The 19908-nt window shown below is 41.9% G+C and overlaps 1 protein-coding gene across 5 annotated transcripts; it reads left to right on the top strand.

Annotated features, from left to right (window-relative positions):
* Positions 1–119: 119 nt before the first annotated feature.
* On the top strand, positions 120–18437 carry gsna (gelsolin a). 5 transcript variants are annotated; one of them, XM_019894109.1, is made up of 17 exons: positions 124–312; positions 6966–7159; positions 7559–7713; positions 8089–8250; positions 8351–8500; positions 8770–8859; positions 9962–10094; positions 10647–10951; positions 11731–11864; positions 12003–12093; positions 12423–12449; positions 14855–15025; positions 15140–15314; positions 16822–16943; positions 17032–17109; positions 17215–17275; positions 17653–17822. In XM_019894109.1, the coding sequence occupies exons 2-17, from the start codon at positions 6967–6969 to the stop codon at positions 17820–17822; spliced, it is 2217 nt and encodes a 738-aa protein (XP_019749668.1). In that variant the 5' UTR covers positions 124–312; position 6966. The 5 variants fall into 5 exon arrangements, with proteins under 5 accessions (XP_019749643.1, XP_019749651.1, XP_019749659.1 ...); XM_019894084.1 differs by having other exon boundaries at positions 120–312; positions 17032–17275; positions 17653–18437; XM_019894092.1 differs by having other exon boundaries at positions 120–312; positions 6962–7159; positions 17032–17275; positions 17653–18437.
* The last annotated feature ends 1471 nt before the right edge of the window (positions 18438–19908 follow it).

The raw sequence follows: 19908 nt of genomic DNA, 5'->3' as shown, positions 1-19908 counted from the left end.
TGCAATACGATCACACTAAACTCCCCAAAAGGGGGATGTCAGTAGAAAAAGAAAAAGCGTGCGCATGCGTGTTTGTGCGCACGCACTTAACCTTCGCCTTGTGCTGGGCAGGCCCGGCCGGCCTGCAAAAACTGGGTGTGTCGTAATGGGGAGTGTCCCGGGACAACATCCAAAGTAGCGGCTTTGCGCTCAGCTGCCACGCACGCCGTCTCGACGCCTGTCTGGTCCCGGCCTGTTGCTCAAGTGCCCATCGCGCCTCGCTCTCGTCTCCTTTTGTTCTCTGTTTGTTTTCTACAACTCGGAATCTGTCAGGTATGACAAATTTGTCTTTCCAGCAAAAGCGTTCCGGCCCCAAATTAACGATGTATCGACTCCCATGCATAAGAATAGAGAACAAACGGGCCTTATTTCTTTGCATGACGCCCCACTTTGTCTGGCATTCTGAAGTATTGAACAGTGGTAGCAATGCCGTAGTAACAACCGTATTCATTCTGTAGTGCAGCCAGTGCCATATAAGGGCATACCCCTTGCTTGCATGCAGACAGAAAATTAGGTGGTTTCGCTTGTATGGCAGCATTGTGAGACAGTGGGTTGTGTTATGAACGTCTCATCTCCAGGCTTTCTGTATCATAATTTCTCCTTGTTTGTGTAGGTTTTCTGATTTCTTTCCACTTTCCAAAACATGCTTCTAATGTTAATTAATTAAAGACTGAAATGCCCATGTAAACGTGACACTGTCCTTATACAGTATTAAGGCTGCATGAGACTGGAAAAAAGATGTGAAATGTGATATGAGTGTGGAATATTGTGATATTTATTTCATTGCAATATGAATTTATATTTAAGTTTTGTGTGTGTGTGTGTGTGTGTGTGTGTGTGTGTGTGTGTGTTAGTAATGTCCCAAGATACTGTTTTCCGATTGGAAGGTGATTCATCTGCACAGTTGCATCTGGTTGGACAAAGTCAGATAAAAGCATGTCTTTGCAATACGCATACTGTATTGATCGGCTGGATCGGATTGGCAGATATTTTGCCTTTCATATTTTGCCAATCGATCAATGACATCATTGACCTGATAAACAAAAGTAGACGTTTGAGCAAACACAGGAATGTTTTACAGGATATAAAGTCACATTTTTTTTCCCCTGGATATATTTAAATCATTTGGAGTTTTTTTGGATCGGGGTATCAGGGTCCCCCCCCCCCCCCCGCACCCCCAATTTCCATGCATTGAATCTTTATCTGCAATTTGGAGAGAATTTTTAGAGTTTCATTTTGATTACTTTTCCCCCAATGCACTTGAGTAGGCGTCAGTTATATGCAGATTTTAGCAATCCGTGGACCTTGCCGGGGTCGACTGTACAGTAACTAAACAAGTTGTTTAAATGTTTTGGATGGAGTATTCCATCTTCTGATCGGATTGATGATGTTTTTGTCCTCCAAAATCCTCATTTTATAAAGCCCAATTTGTTTTCCTGATAAAGAACACATGAACTAATCAGAAATGGTGTGACACTCCTGACCAATTGCATGCCACCCACAAGAGCAGATGTCTGTTGTTTCCACAGAAACATTCAAACAAATAGTGAGGCAGAGGAAGTCGTGTCAGCGACCACGAGATGAGTGTGTGACCCACAGTCGTGTTTGCCACAACATGTGTGTGGAGGCGATATATTGCAGATAGACAGTTGCAATCCAATAAGAATGGCCGGCGTCAAATCCTCACTCAGGCGTGAGTCCGGGAAGCGTGCATCCTCGTTAATCCGCACCCTGCACATTTCGATATAAGTTTCAAATAACTGCATTCTTTCTTTGTGTCCATCTTGTGCAAGATTTGGAAGTTTGCTTATGTGCCAAAGGGGATCCAAGGAAACAAAATATAGGTTTTTATTCGGCTCACGAACTTAGTTTAGATTTTTGCCCAAAGGTTCTGAGGTGTGTGTCAAACTTATACAGACCAATATTAAACCAATAAGACATTTAAAACATCTTTTCGGGTTAAGATGAGTACTATTAAAAAGTAATAAATACTTTAGAACTTTGCGATAGTTACTCCACAGCAATGCTGATCTTTAATCATCGTAACTGCATTACATTCTGATCCAATTTTAAAAAACACGATGATACGTTTTGTTTGTGACATCGATAGGATGGAAGTGTGTTTGATACTATCACTTAAATGTTACGGTGTTGGCAAAGAGGAAAAGTACAATACGGTGAAGTCAAATTGCTAATAGTGTGAGTCATCAATTATACAATCCAAGCCAGCATCTTCATTCTTCATTTCGGGAAAAAATCCCAACACAAGGCTGCAGTTAGTTTATGAAAGTGTGAATTGTGGGCTTGTTTTTTGTTTTTTTTCCAGCTAGGACAGCAGCTGACAAATCACAAGGGTTTTGATACCCACGCTGTTTTGCGACGTATGAGGCTACTGTTTGTGTCGCACCAGTTTTGAGGCCTGCAGCAGGGACTGTGGTGAGCGAAGTATGGGGGAGGGGACCAAATAATTGTGTTGGGACTCTGGAGCCAAAGAGGCTAACCTGGGGTTAGAGCGTTCCATGCAGTTTCACAGACGTTTAGGATTCTTTGCGGAAAACAGTTGTTTCTCCATGACTTTTTTGGGGTGGTTTAATGCTAGTAGCAAGTAGTTGTTTCTCCTTTACTTTTTTGAGGTACAATTTCATGCTAGTAGCTGTAACCAAAACAAACTGGATCTTCAGCCAAACATTTACCGCTTTATATAAGCAGCCCAGGAACTCACTTGGTTTATTTTGGTGTTTTTGAGCAGCAGGGTAGGAGTGTGGTTAGCACTGCCTCGCAGGGCAGAGGTTCTAGGTTTGACTTTCAGGCTTTACTGTGTGGCGTTTGCCATCGAAGTCTATCACATACCCTGCCTCTCACTCACAGTCAGCTGGGAAAGCTCTACCTCACCCATGCTCATTGTTCAGACATATTTTTCAGTCTTTGATTTTTCTTTTTTTAAAGTGTTAAGTTCCTCAGGCATGACGAATACCCCCTAATGTTTGCTTTATTAGGACTGACAAAGCTAGTGTCTTACTCGGGGGGTGGGAGGTGGGGGCTTTGGTTCTCAGCGAAGTGGCAGAACACTTTCCTCCATCGGGGGCTACGTGTATGATCGCAGTCAAAGGCTGCCGTGGTGGTTTTTTTGTCGTTTAGTCTGAAGCTCGTCAAAACCCAAAGCTGCACAACATAGAGTCGTGTAAGTCTCCAGACTTTTTTTTCGAAGAATTCTATTTTTAGCCATGCATGCCAATAGCGACATGTGTCACTGAGTTTGAAGAGTCTCCCATGGTGCTATTTCAGAGACCGTAAATTTATACTATGCAGATTTAACAGCAAAAACATGAGTATGGAACTTCAGTCCTTAATTTTCAAAGTGTCACGTTAACATTCTCTGCCAAACATCTGCCCTCATGTCCAACAAGGATCTTGTGTTTCCACTTAGATCTTTGTTTGCATTTGGTAATCAGATTGTTGGGCGTGTCGGTGGTGAGTGACTTTTACAGCCACTAAAGCAGAAGTTGATGATTTATAGCTAGTAGTTTGGAACATACTGGTATCACCATTGTTCCGCGTATGTTTAGGAAGTAGCAATAGACGGTTATAGAATCAGAGTTTGTTCATTGTATTTAATATATGAGGATCAGTACTCTACAGTACGACTGAATGAAACGGATTAACTACAGAAGTGTAGAGTTCAAGATAGCAAAAGGTTATTTGCACTAAGTGCATCAAAATATTCCTTTGTGTACCTCTGGGCATTTCAGTACGCTGTTTTAAATATCCTACGTAAATACTCAACTACAGACAGCCCAGGTCATACTATCACAAAATAATATGGTAGCATAGGAATAGATGACAAGATGTCCACTGCTGTTGGCAGGTCGATTAATTCCTTTGATTTGTTCATAAGACCAAAAAGTTGATGTCAAACTAAAAACTGCACTTTACATATTAAAAAGTCTCACTTTGCGACTTACTTGTTTTCTGGCTTTGGGCATGTGATGTTAGCAAAGCGAGCTTGAGGGCACTATGACATCACTCTCAGTTGACGGTAAGGGGCTGTGCAGGATAAAATGGCTGCCCTGCCCAACATTGATTGATCAAAACGGGTGGATTCATCTACAAATGCTAGTTGGGGCAAATAGAACATATTATTGCAAAGAAAAATGTTAACTTCCTCTCGATTTTAGTGTCTACTAATCGCTTTTCCATGTGACACTGTTATGCGGTCAAATTGTCGCACAGAGACGCCTTCATTGTTTCGCAAGAGAAGCGGAAATAGTGGAAAATAAATTTGTTGGCCTGGACGCATGAGTGCCCCCACTAGCTTGCTTCCATTTGTGCTTCTAGAGTGGGCAGGGGATGCTTCGCATGCTTGTGGTCCGATGGCCACCTTGAAAGCTGAACGATTCTTGTAACGGTGTTAACTCCTGGTCGGTAACACATGCACGGAGGGAGGCAGCAGAACTCTGGAGGACCAGATCCAAAATCAGTTGTGTGTGTGTGTGCGTGTGTGTCCGTGTGTGTGTGTGTGTGTGTGTGTGTGTGTGTGTGTGTGTGTCCTGTTTGGACCAAACTAGCAAAAAGAAAATGCTCTTAGTTGCGAAACACAGAGTACTTGAGGTGTTATGATGACATCTTGAGCTAAACGAGTGAATCAGTTAGTTAACTGAACCATGTTGCTGAAATTGTGTAGGGAAGGCTAACTTAAAAAAAAAAAAAACAAAAAAAAAAACTCCAAATCTAATTTGCTAACACCGCTTCAATTCAGAGAACTTGTTTACACTCTCCAGTGTTTACTCTGCCAAGTAAGAGAGTCAAGCTAGTCTGCTGAAAACATTTCTGTGACCACTTGTATTTGTTCACGATCTCAGAGGGAATTATGTAATTTTCACACAAGCATTCGTGGCTGTTATAGCCAGAGGCGGTTAAATACATACTCAAGTTCCATTAAGTCATAGTAGATCACTGTGCAGAGAAAATGTTCCTGGAAATTGGCATTTTTCATGTTTTTTTTTTTTTGTTGTTTTTTTTATTTATTTTTATTTACCTGTACATATTTTTCGTTGAATGACTGATCCACAGTGATCACGAAATCAGTTTAATGTTACTTTGATTACTCTCCAATGACGTCGTGTTTTCTTCTGCAAAAGTATGACAAAACACCAAAGGGCTTGTTTTCATGTGCAGTAGCTGAATGGAAGGGTGCAACACGAGCCATGAGGGCTATACCGGTTTTTGTTTCTTGCTAACATTCTTCAAGTCATGTTATTTGCCTTCAAAAGCTAAACCCATGTCATGCCTTTGTAGAAGCCCTTATCCCACGAAACAAGCCAAACCCTTAATCCTTTATTTAGTTAACTGACAATGATTAGATGGGAAAAAAATTGAAACACTAAGGTCAGGCAACATCTCTCCTATTTTAAACATCACATGCCACTAAGCAGGCACCTCCTTGAATCTCTTGACTCGACTGGCGCCATGTATCTTCATACACTTTCACAAATGGTGAGGGATGAGTGGGTGTGCGTGTGTGTGTGTGTGTGTTTTGATGTGACCATTTAGATGAGGTAATACACAGTAGTACATTTTCCATTCATCCATCATTCCATTTTCTATACTTGCGTGTCCTTACTATGGTCACAGGTGAGCTGGAGCCCAAACAGCACCAGTTACATAGTAACGCGTTACATTACTCCACTCCCACCTTAATGTAATATATTCCTATAACGTGTTACTTTTGTCCCGTTCCCCCCCCCCCCCAACACTTGTAAATGTTCATGCTTATACTCTGTTCCTATTAGCTACAGGCTACGTGCAACACCACGATAGATTTAACACATTTAAAATGAGAGATATGTTTGATTGAAGCGGAGAACTTGAGATGTCACTTGAAACCAGATTAAGTCCAACCTCAACACAAAAGAGTGTGCTTTTTAGTTTGAAAAGTACAAAAGCGAAGGCAGCAAGAGTGGTAAACAAGCAGAAAATCAAGATGGCTGCAGCAAAGGCCTGGCAATGCATCGCTTGGCAGGAATTCTGCTGATGACCAGTGTCCCCACTTTCACAGTCCTCGAAAGGATTTTCAGTCAAACTTGGGCTTTGCCTTGTTTGTACTCGCTGCTGCCTTTCATGCAGATTGCGTGTGTGTTATTTACAGCCAGTGCCACGCCATCGCTGGTCCCAAGGTAGGGGAAGTGGGCGGGTTGCATTTGCTGCAAAATTGGATTAACCCTGTCATGCAACCTGTTAACATGATAAACTGACCACAGTAGTAACCGCTGCCCCTGAAAGGGTTAAAATTATTGTCCAAATGGATTAACATTGTTTGAATACTTAACAATTCGCTGTAATTGCTCAATGATACATTTTCTGGACAATTCTTTAATTCAAAGTTTAATATCTGGACTTCACATTTAGCATTTCCTGACAGGCAAAATTATAAACTGAGCCCTCTTGTAATCCATCGGTTATTCTGTTTCCACATGAATACACTCATGTGTGGTGCAGATGTGCAAATTTGGAATATGCTAAAGATAAAATATAGAATAAATGGGTTTAAGTCAGCTCCATATGGTTGTTTGGAACTTCTCCGTCAGACTGTCTGAGTCATAATATCCAAAGCTTCCTTCTACAAGGGGAAACACCCAAGCACAGGGCACCCGTGATTCACTATGCTGTGCACTAATATCCAACTATAGCTCAAAGTGTATCTTTGTTTCCATGGCAACAGCTCAGCCTTAATGGGAGTGGTTTCCAAGCTGGTGTGGCTCATAAGTAGGAGGGGCTAAGATTCACTTTTTACAGAGCTAGACTGTTACCTCGGCAGTGTTTGTCCACACAGAGTCCCACCACCAGGACTACACATCTGTATGCTCAAATCTGCAAAGGAGCAAAAAGAAAAATTTTGTGATTTTTTTTTTTTTTTCCTCCCGAGGTAGAATGGCACAGCACCCAGAGTTTGAGCGGGCTGGAAAGAAACCAGGCCTCCAGGTTTGGAGGGTGGAGAACTTTGACCTGGTGCCTGTTCCTGAGAACCTTTATGGAGGATTTTACACAGGAGATGCATACATCATCCTCAACACCATCAAGCAACGCTCAGGAAACCTGCAGTATGACCTCCATTTCTGGTTGGGTGAGTGCACAGAGACCAACATGTTCTTTCCCAAATGCAGAATTAACAAAGATCATTTGGCCTATTAAAGGGGACTATTTGTTAACTATTGCAGGTGTGTGTGTGTGTGTGTGTGTGTGTGTGTGTGTGTGTGTGTGTGTGTGTGTGTGTGAAAGTCAACAATGTTAATTTGAGAAATTCTGAAAGTAGATATGCTTCATGACTTTTTCCAACAAGCACATTAGTATTCAAACAAACAAGATTCATATCAGTACAGGGAGTGGTTAAGTGTTTTTGTTTTTTTCCCATCGATATGACATATGAAGGTTTGGCCCTGTGGTGGCCTGTGTCCGATTTGAAATGAAAATTAAAACACTGTCGGGGTAAACTGGAGTCTGTGTTGTCGTTGTTGTTACGCAGGCGATTTCTGCACCGCGGATGAGAGAGGCTCGGCGGCCATTTTCACAGTCCAAATGGATGACTTCCTGGGAGGAAAACCCATCCAGTATCGGGAAGTCCAGGGCCATGAGTCCAAAACTTTTCTTGGCTACTTCAAGTCTGGGATCAAGTATATGGTGAGACTTGAACTCGTTTATGTTACACCCTGCACGTTTGTTCATTTTCGCTCATTTGTATTGTAATGTGGTGTGCTGCTTTGCTATGCCGGTGTATTTAATTGGAGTTTTTTAATTGCACTGAATTATAATATTCATTTTTTTATATCATTTACAGTATTGCAGTACGTGTATGGTGTGTGCATCCCCCTTGGAAATTACATTGCTGTTTAATATCTTTTTATTTATTTATTTATTTATTTTTAATATCAATGAATCTTCTGTCAGACGTCAAACAAAATTCACCCATCAACCAAATGCTGAAGCACACATTATTTTGTCATACCGGATATCGAGAGGCAGCCAGTCATTAATTGTGAAACATTTATCTACCAGAAAGGAGGTGTGGCATCAGGGTTCAAGCATGTCGTCACCAATGAGGTGGTTGTACAGCGAGTGCTCCAGGTCAAAGGTCGTCATGTTGTCAGGGCAACAGAGGTGCCGGTCAGCTGGGATAGCTTCAACCAAGGAGACTGCTTCATATTGGACTTGGGAGCTGTGAGTCACTTTGGGGTGTCGGTTTTGAAAATGGGGGAAGCTGTTTGGGTCCATTGGATTGCGTAAACTTACTTTTCCTCCCCCCCTTCATGCGTCGCAGGAGATTTACCAGTGGTGTGGTTCCCAGAGTAACCGCTTTGAGAAGCTGAAGGCCACACAGGTCGCCAAGGGGATCCGGGACAATGAGCGCAGCGGGAGGGCCCGCGTCTATGTCTGTGACGAGGGTATGGAGAGAGAAAAGATGATGGAGGTGAGGTTCTTCTTTGTACTGGCACCGTACTGTCAGAAGCAACAACAGTAAGTACATATGCACAATGTAATGCAATCCACGAATCAAAAGTTTCAAAAATAATACCATGGCCAACCCTCATACCTGTACATGGCCAATCAAAACTGAGGTCACCCCCGCTACCCTTTTTATATATGTACAGAGTCGTTCTTGTATCAGATGTTGTTTGATCATACTGGTGTATGTCTAAGTGAGTGCGTATAACACACTGAAATCATTTTTGGCCTCAGGTTTTAGGAGAAAAACCAGAGCTGCCTCTTGGAACTTCTGACGACATCAAGGCCGATGCCTCCAACAGGAAGAGGGCCAAACTCTACAAGGTACTTCTGTTTTCTTTTTGCGGTGACTGAAAATAATTGTTTGCTGGACTGAAGCCTCTTTTTGGTGGGCGGTTTTGTAAAATACAATATAGACTCAGAACCACTCATGCAAATTGTTGTGAGTTAGTAAGAGTGCTTTAACTACAATTATGTTGTAATGTTGATTGTAATATTGACTGTACTGGGTTTGTTGGATAGCTTTTATGAATGTTTATAGAGATATCCATGTACGAAATATAATAAGTACTTCCATATTATTGGAAAATATTACATATTCAAAATGGAGTAGAAGTAGTCATTGAAAATCCTGTTGGCTTTGGAGCATGAGATGACACTATCAGCACCTTTTACAGAAAACGACCCCTCACCAAGTAAGTCTTGATTTTGAAAAATGGGCATCGCAGCCCACTGTGGTACATCTCGCAAAGCATGTTCACAATGATGAGAACGTTATCAAATAAACCGTTCATTTCATTTCCCTTTGAATTGTCATATGACAATTATTCAGAATATTGACAATGTCAACGTGCACATTTCTACAACAGTGTGCTTCTTACACAGTATGTGCAATGGGTTCTTTGCGGGCAGCAATAAATGGTTGCATCACTTCCGTGTTGGTTAGCAAGATTATGCAAGACGGACACAATGGATTTCAAATGACGTTAGCGAATGAGGCACAAGGGACGTGGTGCGTGGGAATCTGTGAAGGTGTGCAATTTGATACTGATCAAAACTTAAATTGTTTGCGCTCAAGAGTACCATTGTAGCTCATTTCCGTTTAGTTTGTGAAGGGGGGTGGTACTTTTGTATTGAGCACAAAGATGTGATCCAACCCACCATGAAATTCTCGGAACAAATAAAACCTCTACTGTGATGAAAATAGCTCAAATATAAACGTTCATAATACATGATAATGAACAAGTGATTGATGGTTGCATCTTATTAAAAAAAAACACACACACACACACACACACACACACACACACCCAAGTTAATGTAATTTGGCTCTTGAGGACTTTATAAAAAGTGAGCTGTCCCCAGATAGGATAGCAGTTTCCCATCACTGCTGTAAAAATGGATTCCATGTCACCTTGTATGGCAGGTTTCTAATGCCAGTGGAGGTATGACGATTGCAATGGTGGCTGAAGAGAACCCATTCCCACAAAGCGCCCTGGACACGGGTGACTGTTTCATTCTGGACCACGGCTCTGACGGCAAGATCTACGTATGGAAAGGTAAGGTAGAGGTGTGGTTGTCAAGCCATGATCTGTTTTGACCAAATGTGGTCATAAGCCGCACTTTCGCCGGTCATTTATTCATGAATTCGCCAAGAAGAAAAGTGATTTTTGTGCTCTTTCTGAAATGCCGCAAGATGGCACAAGAGGACATCAAAGCCCCGCCTGGTGTACATTGCCGTAAAAATCCGTTGAAGTGATTCATCTTGACTGAGAGACAAGCTTTTTATGTTGGGGAAGAGATCACTTTAGCTTGGGTTGATAGCGGAAAGTCTTTACTGCATGTTTGCATTTTTTTTTCAGATCATCTGTAAGCAATTTATTTTCAAAGGTAATGTAAGATCGATGACTTTCAAGTGATATTTAAGTTTGTTGGGATCCCAGTGTGATATATTTACCCATTAAATTATTAATTTAGGTACTCATGAACATTTCAGGTTGCATTGATTGCTTCCATTTTTCCACTATTCGTGCCAGGGCTTGGTTCCCATGCTCTGAATAGTGTTTCCCTCAGTCCTCTCCAGAGCTTTCCTTTCTCTCTTTACATCAAAGGTCAAGGCGCCAACATGGATGAGCGAAAGGCGTCGATGAATGCTGCTGAGGAGTTCATCAAGAAAATGGGCTACCCCAAACACACCCAAGTGCAGGTCCTGCCCGAGATGGGCGAGACGCCGCTCTTCAAGCAGTTCTTCAAGAACTGGAGGGACAAAGATCAGACGGTGGGCTTGGGTGTGGCTTACATCGCCAACAGCATCGCCAAGATCGAGAAGGTGCCCTTCGACGCCTCCTGCCTGCACGACTCCCCCGCCATGGCCGCCCAGCACGGGATGGTGGATGACGGCAGCGGAGATAAGCAGGTGTGGAGTTTCGTCTGACTTGAATACCTTACCGATAGAATCGTCAGTGTGGACACTGTTAGACACAAAAGGCTTGATTTTACTCAAACATTTAAAAATAAGTGAGGATTCTGCTCTCAAGCTCCTCTTCCAGGTGTGAAGTTTCATGAAAAGTGGCATTTAATGATCAGCCATTGTGGTCAATCCAAACAGTCGCTAACGTGCTAAAGCTAAACAGACAGCTAGCTATTCAATTCACAATTTGTCAGTTATTGTGGTCGTCGTTAAATCCTGGCTGTGTTTCCAAATGATAGGTTGCCGTATTTCAAGATATGAGGGAGGAAAATACTTGAATGATGCAGTACAGATCTCTGCCATGGCAAGCGAATAACATAGTGTTCAATTAATACTGCTACACATTGGTGGGAATTAACAAAGGACAAATACTTTGTTGCCCGACTTTTCAGATATTTTTATTTTACAAGAGTATTTATTTTTCTGATTGCTTTTTACTTTCTCTCCGTTTGAAAACTGAAATGTGTACTTTCTACTCTTTGTCGAAATGGGCTTGTTAGTTTCTTGAACCTCAGCTGAAGATAACATGACCCCCCCCCTCTGCAAAAAAATTACATGCTTACATTGAAGAAACCCCAAAAAGTAATATAAATCTGCTAAATAATTTCATAAACATTGGTTTATACTCCTCTGCGTTCACTCACACAATCCTCTAATTGTGTTATTAGACTGCGCAGTTGTATGACGTGTCCCGCAATAGCTCAATCTTGCGTCTTTCCTGACAGATTTGGCGTATCGAGGGATCTGACAAGGTGCCAGTAGACGAGTCTACCTATGGCCAGTTCTTCGGAGGAGACAGTTACATCATTCAGTATAACTACCATCACGGAGGACGGAGTGGACATATCATTTACATGTGGTGAGAATGATGAGCATGCAAACTCTGTCAATAGAAAAAAAAAACATCATCATCTTGATTTGCCAAGCTATAGGAGTGTGGTCGCATGTAATTCAAGTCACATTTTTTATCTGTAATGATTGTGGTTCTTCTTCCCAGGCAGGGCATAGACTCCAGCCAGGATGAAATTGGGGCTTGCGCTATCCTCAGCGCCCAGCTGGATGACGAGCTTGGTGGCGGACCCGTGCAGGTAGCGCTCGCCCTACCCTTAATAACTTAGAATAAACTTTTTATTTTCATAATCTCAAACACTTTCAGTCACTCACATTGTCAGCGTTGCTTTTTTTTGGCTCCCAATGAGGCCCTTGCAGGTAGCGCTCGCCCTACCCTTAATAACTTAGAACAAACTTTTTATGTTCATAATCTCAAACACTTTTAGTCACTCACATTGTCAGCATTCCTTTTTTTTTTGGCTCCCAATGAGGCCCTCCTCCTCGTCTGATCTTCCATCCTTTCGCCTTCTCTCTCACTTGCCGCTTCTTTCCTCCCCTCAATTTTACGCCGCTTCTTTTTTCTCAGGTTGTCGGTGCTCCTATAACTACTCAGGTATTCTTCTTTTCAAACTTAGTTTTGTCTATCTTGTCCACAGCCAGTGAAAAAATTTTACCGACACTTTAGAGAACAGGTGTCGAAACTCAAGGCCCGGGGGCCAGATCCGGCCCGCCACCTCATTTGATGTGGCCCGCAAAAGCAAATGAAACATGTCAACTTCCATAATGCTAGGTAAAATCTCTACCAAAATTTAAAATTCGGATCTGTAATACATAAGAAGGACATTGTAAGAATTGTCATGTGACCAAACCCATCATGACAGTAACGTAAACAAAAGTGGAGTAAACCGTTATCCTTGACTTCTTGACATGGTTCCACTCATAACGGCCCTTCAAGGGAAATGGTAGCTAAAATATGACCCACGACAAAAATTAGTTTGACACCCCTGCTTTAGAGAGTATATAGCTGTTCACACTTCACCCATTTCACTCATAGAACGAATCGATTTTTCAGTCCTACAATCGTGTGATAATGCCTCATTTGGTGCCTTTAAGGCAGGTGTGTCAAACTCATTTTTGTCACGGGCCACTTTGAAGTTAAATCTTCCCTCGGAGGGCCGTTACGACAGTGAAACCGAATAAATGTTTAATGATCACATCGTACTGTTACTTGTACACAAAAAAATGATAGCTAACTAGTTTAGAAATCAGTCAAATATTTGTTCAATTATTGCTCAAGTGAGTGTAACCAGGGTAACAAATTTATTGTGAAATGTTACCATTATTTATTACGTATGACAATTTGAGATTTCGGTACAGATTTGAGCAAGGATCATAGAAGTTGCCACAGACAATTTGCTTTTGCGGGCCACATAAAATGACGTGGCGGGCCGGATCTGGCCCCCGTGCCTTGACTTTCACACCTGTGCTTTAAGGTTTACAGTAAATCTAAAGACGTAGTCAACAGAGTAACAACACAGTCCTCGCTTTGAGCATGTGAGACACTCATGGCTCCAGTTTGTCTTCATTTTCACCTCACTGTGTACTTGTGTCATTTCCACGTGCATGCTTCATGTATGTGGACATTAGATTGCACCTCAATTGCATGTACAGTGTGTAAAACCGGAAAACCATTTTCCAAAATCCCTCCTCTCACTTTCACAGGGCACCCATTTCAACAGTTGGAAACTCAAAAATAGAATCACAGATAATTAAACAGGACTTGTTTTCAACCGTGACGTAAATTATATGCCAGGATCATACATTTTCATTTATCGTTAGTTATTTCTTCTCTCTTTTCATGTATTGATATATTAGCTACAGTACATATTTATATATTCATTTGAACTTTGATGGAACGTTAAAATAGCTTTCTTTGCTGATGGCCGGGCAAAATCACATGGTTCTATTCATATGTAGATAGTAAGATGTGTGGTACCAAATATGGTTCCTAATCCTATAAAGGGATATCGCAGACAGCGGGTGTCTTGTAAATGTCTTGTAATCCGCGTCCAGACTAAAATTACATTACTCACACAACACCACACCAAGCATACACTTTTCATCAAATAGAATGCATAAGATGTAATCAAAATCAATTCCAGCTTTAGTGTGATTGTTGGCCAAATAACAAACACGGTAACACCTCGCTTATCAACGATGTGCAGGAACGTGGAAAATCCACAAGGAAGTGATGGTCTCCCGAAAGGTTTGCCACTAGATGGTAGCAAAGCATTTTTTCCATCAGGCAAAGCTATGGCCCAACCAAAGAAGCTCCTTTCCACACTCAGTTCGACATAATTGCTTGGCATCAGAATGCCGCCAGACGGCACCAAGGAACCTTTTATATTAGACCCACATACAAAAACTGTGGAATTGTGACTTTTTCAGCAAATAATGGAGGATATGACAAACCACAGGTACGCAGTGTAATATGCTGTATTTAAAAAAAAAAAAAAAAAAAAAAAAATTGGGGCATTGGAATTTCAAATGTGGCTTTGGTGATATACTTAATTTTTTTAAACTGTTATGTTAATCAACGAAGAGAGCCCAAGAAATTACATTAAAATGATTACTATCCAGCTTTGATGCACAGAAAGGGTACAAAAATGAACTTTTACAAGCAACGATTCATTGGTGTGACTCAACTGCATGACTCTATTTAGACTTTTTGAAGCATTGTGATTGGCCTCGGGGCTGATGAAGTTCACTTTGTGTTTCCAATTTAACTTGACCAAAGAGATTCACAATATAGTAATGCACCCATTCAAGAAATCTTGGCACCCACCGACAGAGTGAATCGTAATTTCGATTGATGCTCCCCGTCTGTGGCCACATTGTTAGAAATTAGATTTTGTAGACTGCAAGATAACTAACACGAAAGCATGAGATCGGATGAACAAGGAATCAGTGCACGAACGTGCTAATTAATGAGCCCTACGCTGTTGGCATTTGTGTCAGGTGAGGGTGGTGCAAGGTAAGGAGCCGGCCCACCTGATGAGTCTATTTGGAGGACAGCCCATGGTGGTCTACAAGGGTGGGACGTCCAGAGAAGGAGGTCAGTCAGCTCCTGCAGAGACTCGCCTCTTCCAGGTGCGCTCCAACTCCGCCGGACACACCAGAGCAGTGGAGGTAAGACATCAGAAACGGTGATTTTGTAAACCGTGTGTCCAAAAAGGTCTGAACTGTTATGTTCATGCAAAATTGTAGGGTCATCTTTGAACATCAACATACGTGTATGTTTAGGTTGATGCAGTGGCAGCCAATCTGAATTCCAATGATGCTTTCATTCTGGTGAGCCCCGGAGGCTCCTTCCTGTGGGTGGGAGTCGGTGCCAGTGACACTGAGAAGACGGGAGCCCATCAACTGTGTGGTATCCTGGGAGTGTCGCCCTCGGAACTGGCTGAGGGTGGGGAGACAGGTAATGAGTCTTGCTCCCAACAGTCTCGAACTTGGGTCATAAACCGGATGACGATTTTAAATTGAATTGGCAAATTGGTGCCATTGTTAAACCCAGCTTCTTTCATCTTAGGCAGCTGGCTATAGTCACGCCTCTCCTTTCTCAAGAGTACTTTTAAACAATCATTCATGCCTTCGTCACATCCCGACTGGATTGCAATAATGCACTTTACTTTGCAGTCAGCCATTAAGCGTCTCCAGTTGGTCCAGAATGCTGCTGCTCGCCTCTTGAATGGTACTCGTAAGAGGGAGCACATAACTCCTACTCTGGCATCCCTTCACTGGCTCCCGATACATTTCAGAGTTATTTTTAAGATCCTATTATTTGTTTTCAAATCTTTAAATGGCCTCGCGCCACCTTACTTCTCTGAGCTCCTCCGCCCCTACGCACCTGCCCGTTGCCTCAGGCCTGCGGACCAGACACTATTAGAGGTACTGACAACTAAGCAGAGGCTTCAAGCGATCGAGCCTTTTCCGTTGCTGGTCCCTCTCTTTGGAATGACCTCCCACTGAACATTTGGCAAGACCCCTCACGGCCAATCTTTAAAACTCGTCTTCAAGCTCATTTTTATTCTTTGGCTTTTGACTCACCGTGAGACTTGATTTTTAGTTTGACTGTTTTTGTATTTACTGTCTTTGTGATTAATCTATTGTTGAAATTATTTTGGTTCCATGTACAGCGGCCTCGCGCCACCTTACTTCTCTGAGCTCCTCCGCCCCTACGCACCTGCCCGTTGCCTCAGGCCTGCGGACCAGACACTATTAGAGGTACTGACAACTAAGCAGAGGCTTCAAGCGATCGAGCCTTTTCCGTTGCTGGTCCCTCTCTTTGGAATGACCTCCCACTGAACATTTGGCAAGACCCCTCACGGCCAATCTTTAAAACTCATCTTCAAGCTCATTTTTATTCTTTGGCTTTTGACTCACCGTGAGACTTGATTTTTAGTTTGACTGTTTTTGTATTTACTGTCTTTGTGATTAATCTATTGTTGAAATTATTTTGGTTCCATGTACAGCGCTTTGTGTACAGCGGTGGTTGTTTTAAAGTGCTCTATAAATACGGTTGAGTTGAGAATGAACAAAGGACAATCATTTTTGCAAAGCAAGTCCCGTACTACATGGAATCCCAACCACTATGCTGCATCTTATTTGTGTTGTCCCAATTCACTTTATTCGTCAGAAAATTATCACTGAGTTTTCTGCAGATGTGTCTTTGTTCACCTATCAATGCTGTGGAAGTATTGTGACAGGCAGAACAATGAAATAATTGTTCACCCACCGGTCGCCATTCATACTACAGAAACATAGCTTTGTGTTCAACTAAATAGACTAGATCAACTTTACAGATGTATACGTTTTTGGTTTTTATTCATGTATAATTTCTGTTCTGGCTCAATAGTGTACATGAAGTTGAGTGAGTCGGCCACAGTACCTGTTTGATAGTCAAAGCATGTGTGTCTCAATCACAGGTGAGTTCTGGGATGCTCTCGGAGGAAAGACAGAATATCGCACTTCGACCAGACTTCGGGACAAAATGGACGCCCATCCTCCTAGACTCTTTGCCTGCTCTAACAAGACCGGAAACTTCATTGTAAGATGGACCCCTGCCCCCCACACACTCTTGAGTCAAGCTTGTCTGCTCCACATATATATAACTTCAATCAATATTTTTCTTTCAGATTGAAGAGGTGCCCGGAGAGCTGACCCAGGATGACCTGGCTACTGATGATGTCATGATCCTGGACACCTGGGAGCAGGTTAGGAAAGCAGAACAATACATTTTTAGAGACAATGAAGGAAAAAAAGCATCCAAAGGAAATGCGAATGAGTCATGCATTTTGTACTTCCAACCTTTTGTGAAGGTGTTTGTCTGGATCGGCAACGAGGCCCAAGAGGAAGAGAAGACCGAAGCAATGGCATCTGGTAAGACCATCTTCATGGTCCACTCGATATACTGTATAAACAGCTCTGGAAACTAATTTAGAGACCACTCCAAAACTTTGCTGATTGATTTGATGATGCATTTTTTTTCCCCCTCAATCAAATCATCTTTCGGTCATGAGTTTAAATGGTATTAAAGTGTTTTGCGATATTTTGTGGTATATTTACAGATTAAATAGTGAATCTTTGCAATTCTAAACATTTTTAAGAGCATCAATAATTCGTGGCTTTTGACTATTCGCCTGGTTTTACTGTATGAGTGCGTTTTGGGCAGGTGAGCTCATAAAGTTGCTAGTCGCTAAGCTGAATAAACGGAAATCGTTGTCTGTCGCAAAGTATTAACATATCTCTGCCCTCAGCGGTGCGTTACATCGAGACAGACCCGGCTAACAGAGACCGCAGGACGCCCATCGTGAAGATCAAGCAGTGCTTCGAGCCGCCCACCTTTACCGGCTGGTTCCTGGGCTGGGACCACGACTACTGGACCAGCGACCCCCTGGAGCGGGCCATGGCCGAACTGGCCATGTGAGCTCACACTTGAGCCACACCTCACCATCCTAATAGCACCTGACACTTCGCCGCCTCCGCAAGCTGAAGACTGTTTTTGATTTTAGCTCTTAGTATGCCGAGACTTTTGTCGCTATGTCAAGAAACAAGTTAGTTGTTGCCTCACAAGGTGGCCTTCATTTGCTTTTAAAATCAAATAGCATAGTCATGCTGTGCAGGCTGGCTTCATGCAGGGTTTTTGTTGAAGTGCAATCTCTTTTTTTTTTTTTTTAAATGTATTTTATATTTGGACACATGCCTAAACACAGCCAGCAAAGTAATAGAATGCCTTGTATTGTAGTTGGTCAGGATGGCAAATGTTTTTAAGCAGGAGTCGTCTACAGTTTTTGCCAGTTTAGGTCTCGCTGCATGCCGGCACAGTAATAAAATTAAATTAAAAGTTGTGTGTGTCTTACTATATAAAAAAAAAAATTAAATCCAAATCTCTTGATTGAAGATTTAATAGCATTTTTAATAATGTGAGATAAAAATCATAACAAAAATGGACTTGCATTAAATTTCCAGCTTTGGGATCAGAACAGTCTTCAATCCTAAATATTGTACAAAACAGCAAACAAAACAAAAAAAAAAAAGACTTCCTACTGCAAAGAAAATTCCATGCCCAGTAGGTTTCAAATAATGTAAATTAACATTTACATCATTTAACATTAACAAAAATCAAGACAATAGCATTTTTTTCCCCAATTTTCATCACTAGCGTTTCATTCGGACGAATGCTGTTGCGAATGGGCAAAACACACCGGATGCAATTCTACCGTAACCCCAAAAAATGTAACATGAACCTAACAGTTGCAGTGTGACAATATAATGGGTACTGTAGCAACGTAGAGTAATACAACTTCTCAAAGCTGCACATGCGCGCACACCTGAATGATTTAGTAAAGCTATCGAGTTAGAAATTTGCTCCATATTGTAACAGCTACTGGTCACATCACATTTCAAACACGACAATTCAACTTTAAAGACAGCCCAATACAAATGCTCTTTGAACTTTTTGAGAGAGGAATTGTCTGACTGAATAATAAGCAAAGTAAAAACTCTGATGTTACATTTGAAACTGCATAGAAAAAGAGCTCAAATAAATCCATGGCAGTAAATTAAGGCTTTTTGCTTTGCGGGGGAGCATTCTTAGGGACCATTCGCTCCCATGAAGCAATAATCTACTACACATGTATGGCTTGTCTACGTTGCAGGGGAGCTCCCCGCCCCCACCTATTAAAAAATTACAATAAAAAAATCTTAAGATGACATTAGCTATATGAGAATCCAGCTAAATAAGCAGCATATACAGTGTTGACTACTGATTAAAACATGGGTGTCACCTCTAGGTTGAACTGTGATCTGTAACAGAAGTATTGACAAATACATCTTGTGAAACAATACTGTTAATTGTATGGCACTCTTCAAATTCTCTATACTTAAGGATTTCTCATGCAGGTTAGCATGAACTCTTCTATGTGTTACATCACTGCTACGTGAACGCGTGGTATGGCTCTAAAACTGTACAGAGTACTAAAGACGTGGCTCGATCATTTATTCGTGAGAAAGACTTGAGAATTTAAGGCTGAGGGAGTTTCAGCAGGTGGCACTGTGGTGTAAAAAGCGTAGGGCATTAATTTTTAGTCTCAACTACTTTTTATGTTCACTATAAAGCTATTCGAGGGCAAGCGTGTCCGTGTAACTGCAGTTCATTTGGAAAACCTTATGATTTTCACATCGAGTATTGGCTTTTGTTTGTGAGGCATCATTCATTGCCGTTACAAGAAATTTGACATTTCAGTAGCCCACCGGACAGTAGCCTCCATGCCACGGTGGCTGGCTGGTTAGCACTTTGGCCTCACAGTGCCTGTGTGGGTTTTCTTCGGGTATTACGGTTTCCTCCCACATTGCAAAAACATGCATGGCAGGTTAATGGCACACTCCAAATTGTTGATAGGTATGATTGTAAGCGAAAATGGTTATTTGTCTATATGTGCCCAGCGATTGGCTGGCAACCGGTTACGGGTGTCCCCCGCCTACTGCTTGAAGACAGCTGGAATAGGCTCCAG

Source organism: Hippocampus comes, unplaced genomic scaffold, assembly GCF_001891065.2.
Source record: "Hippocampus comes isolate QL1 unplaced genomic scaffold, H_comes_QL1_v1.1 scaffold123, whole genome shotgun sequence".
NCBI lineage: Eukaryota > Metazoa > Chordata > Actinopteri > Syngnathiformes > Syngnathidae > Hippocampus > Hippocampus comes.
The sequence above is the reverse complement of the archived record's forward strand: the minus strand, read 5'-3'. Positions and strand labels throughout refer to the sequence as shown.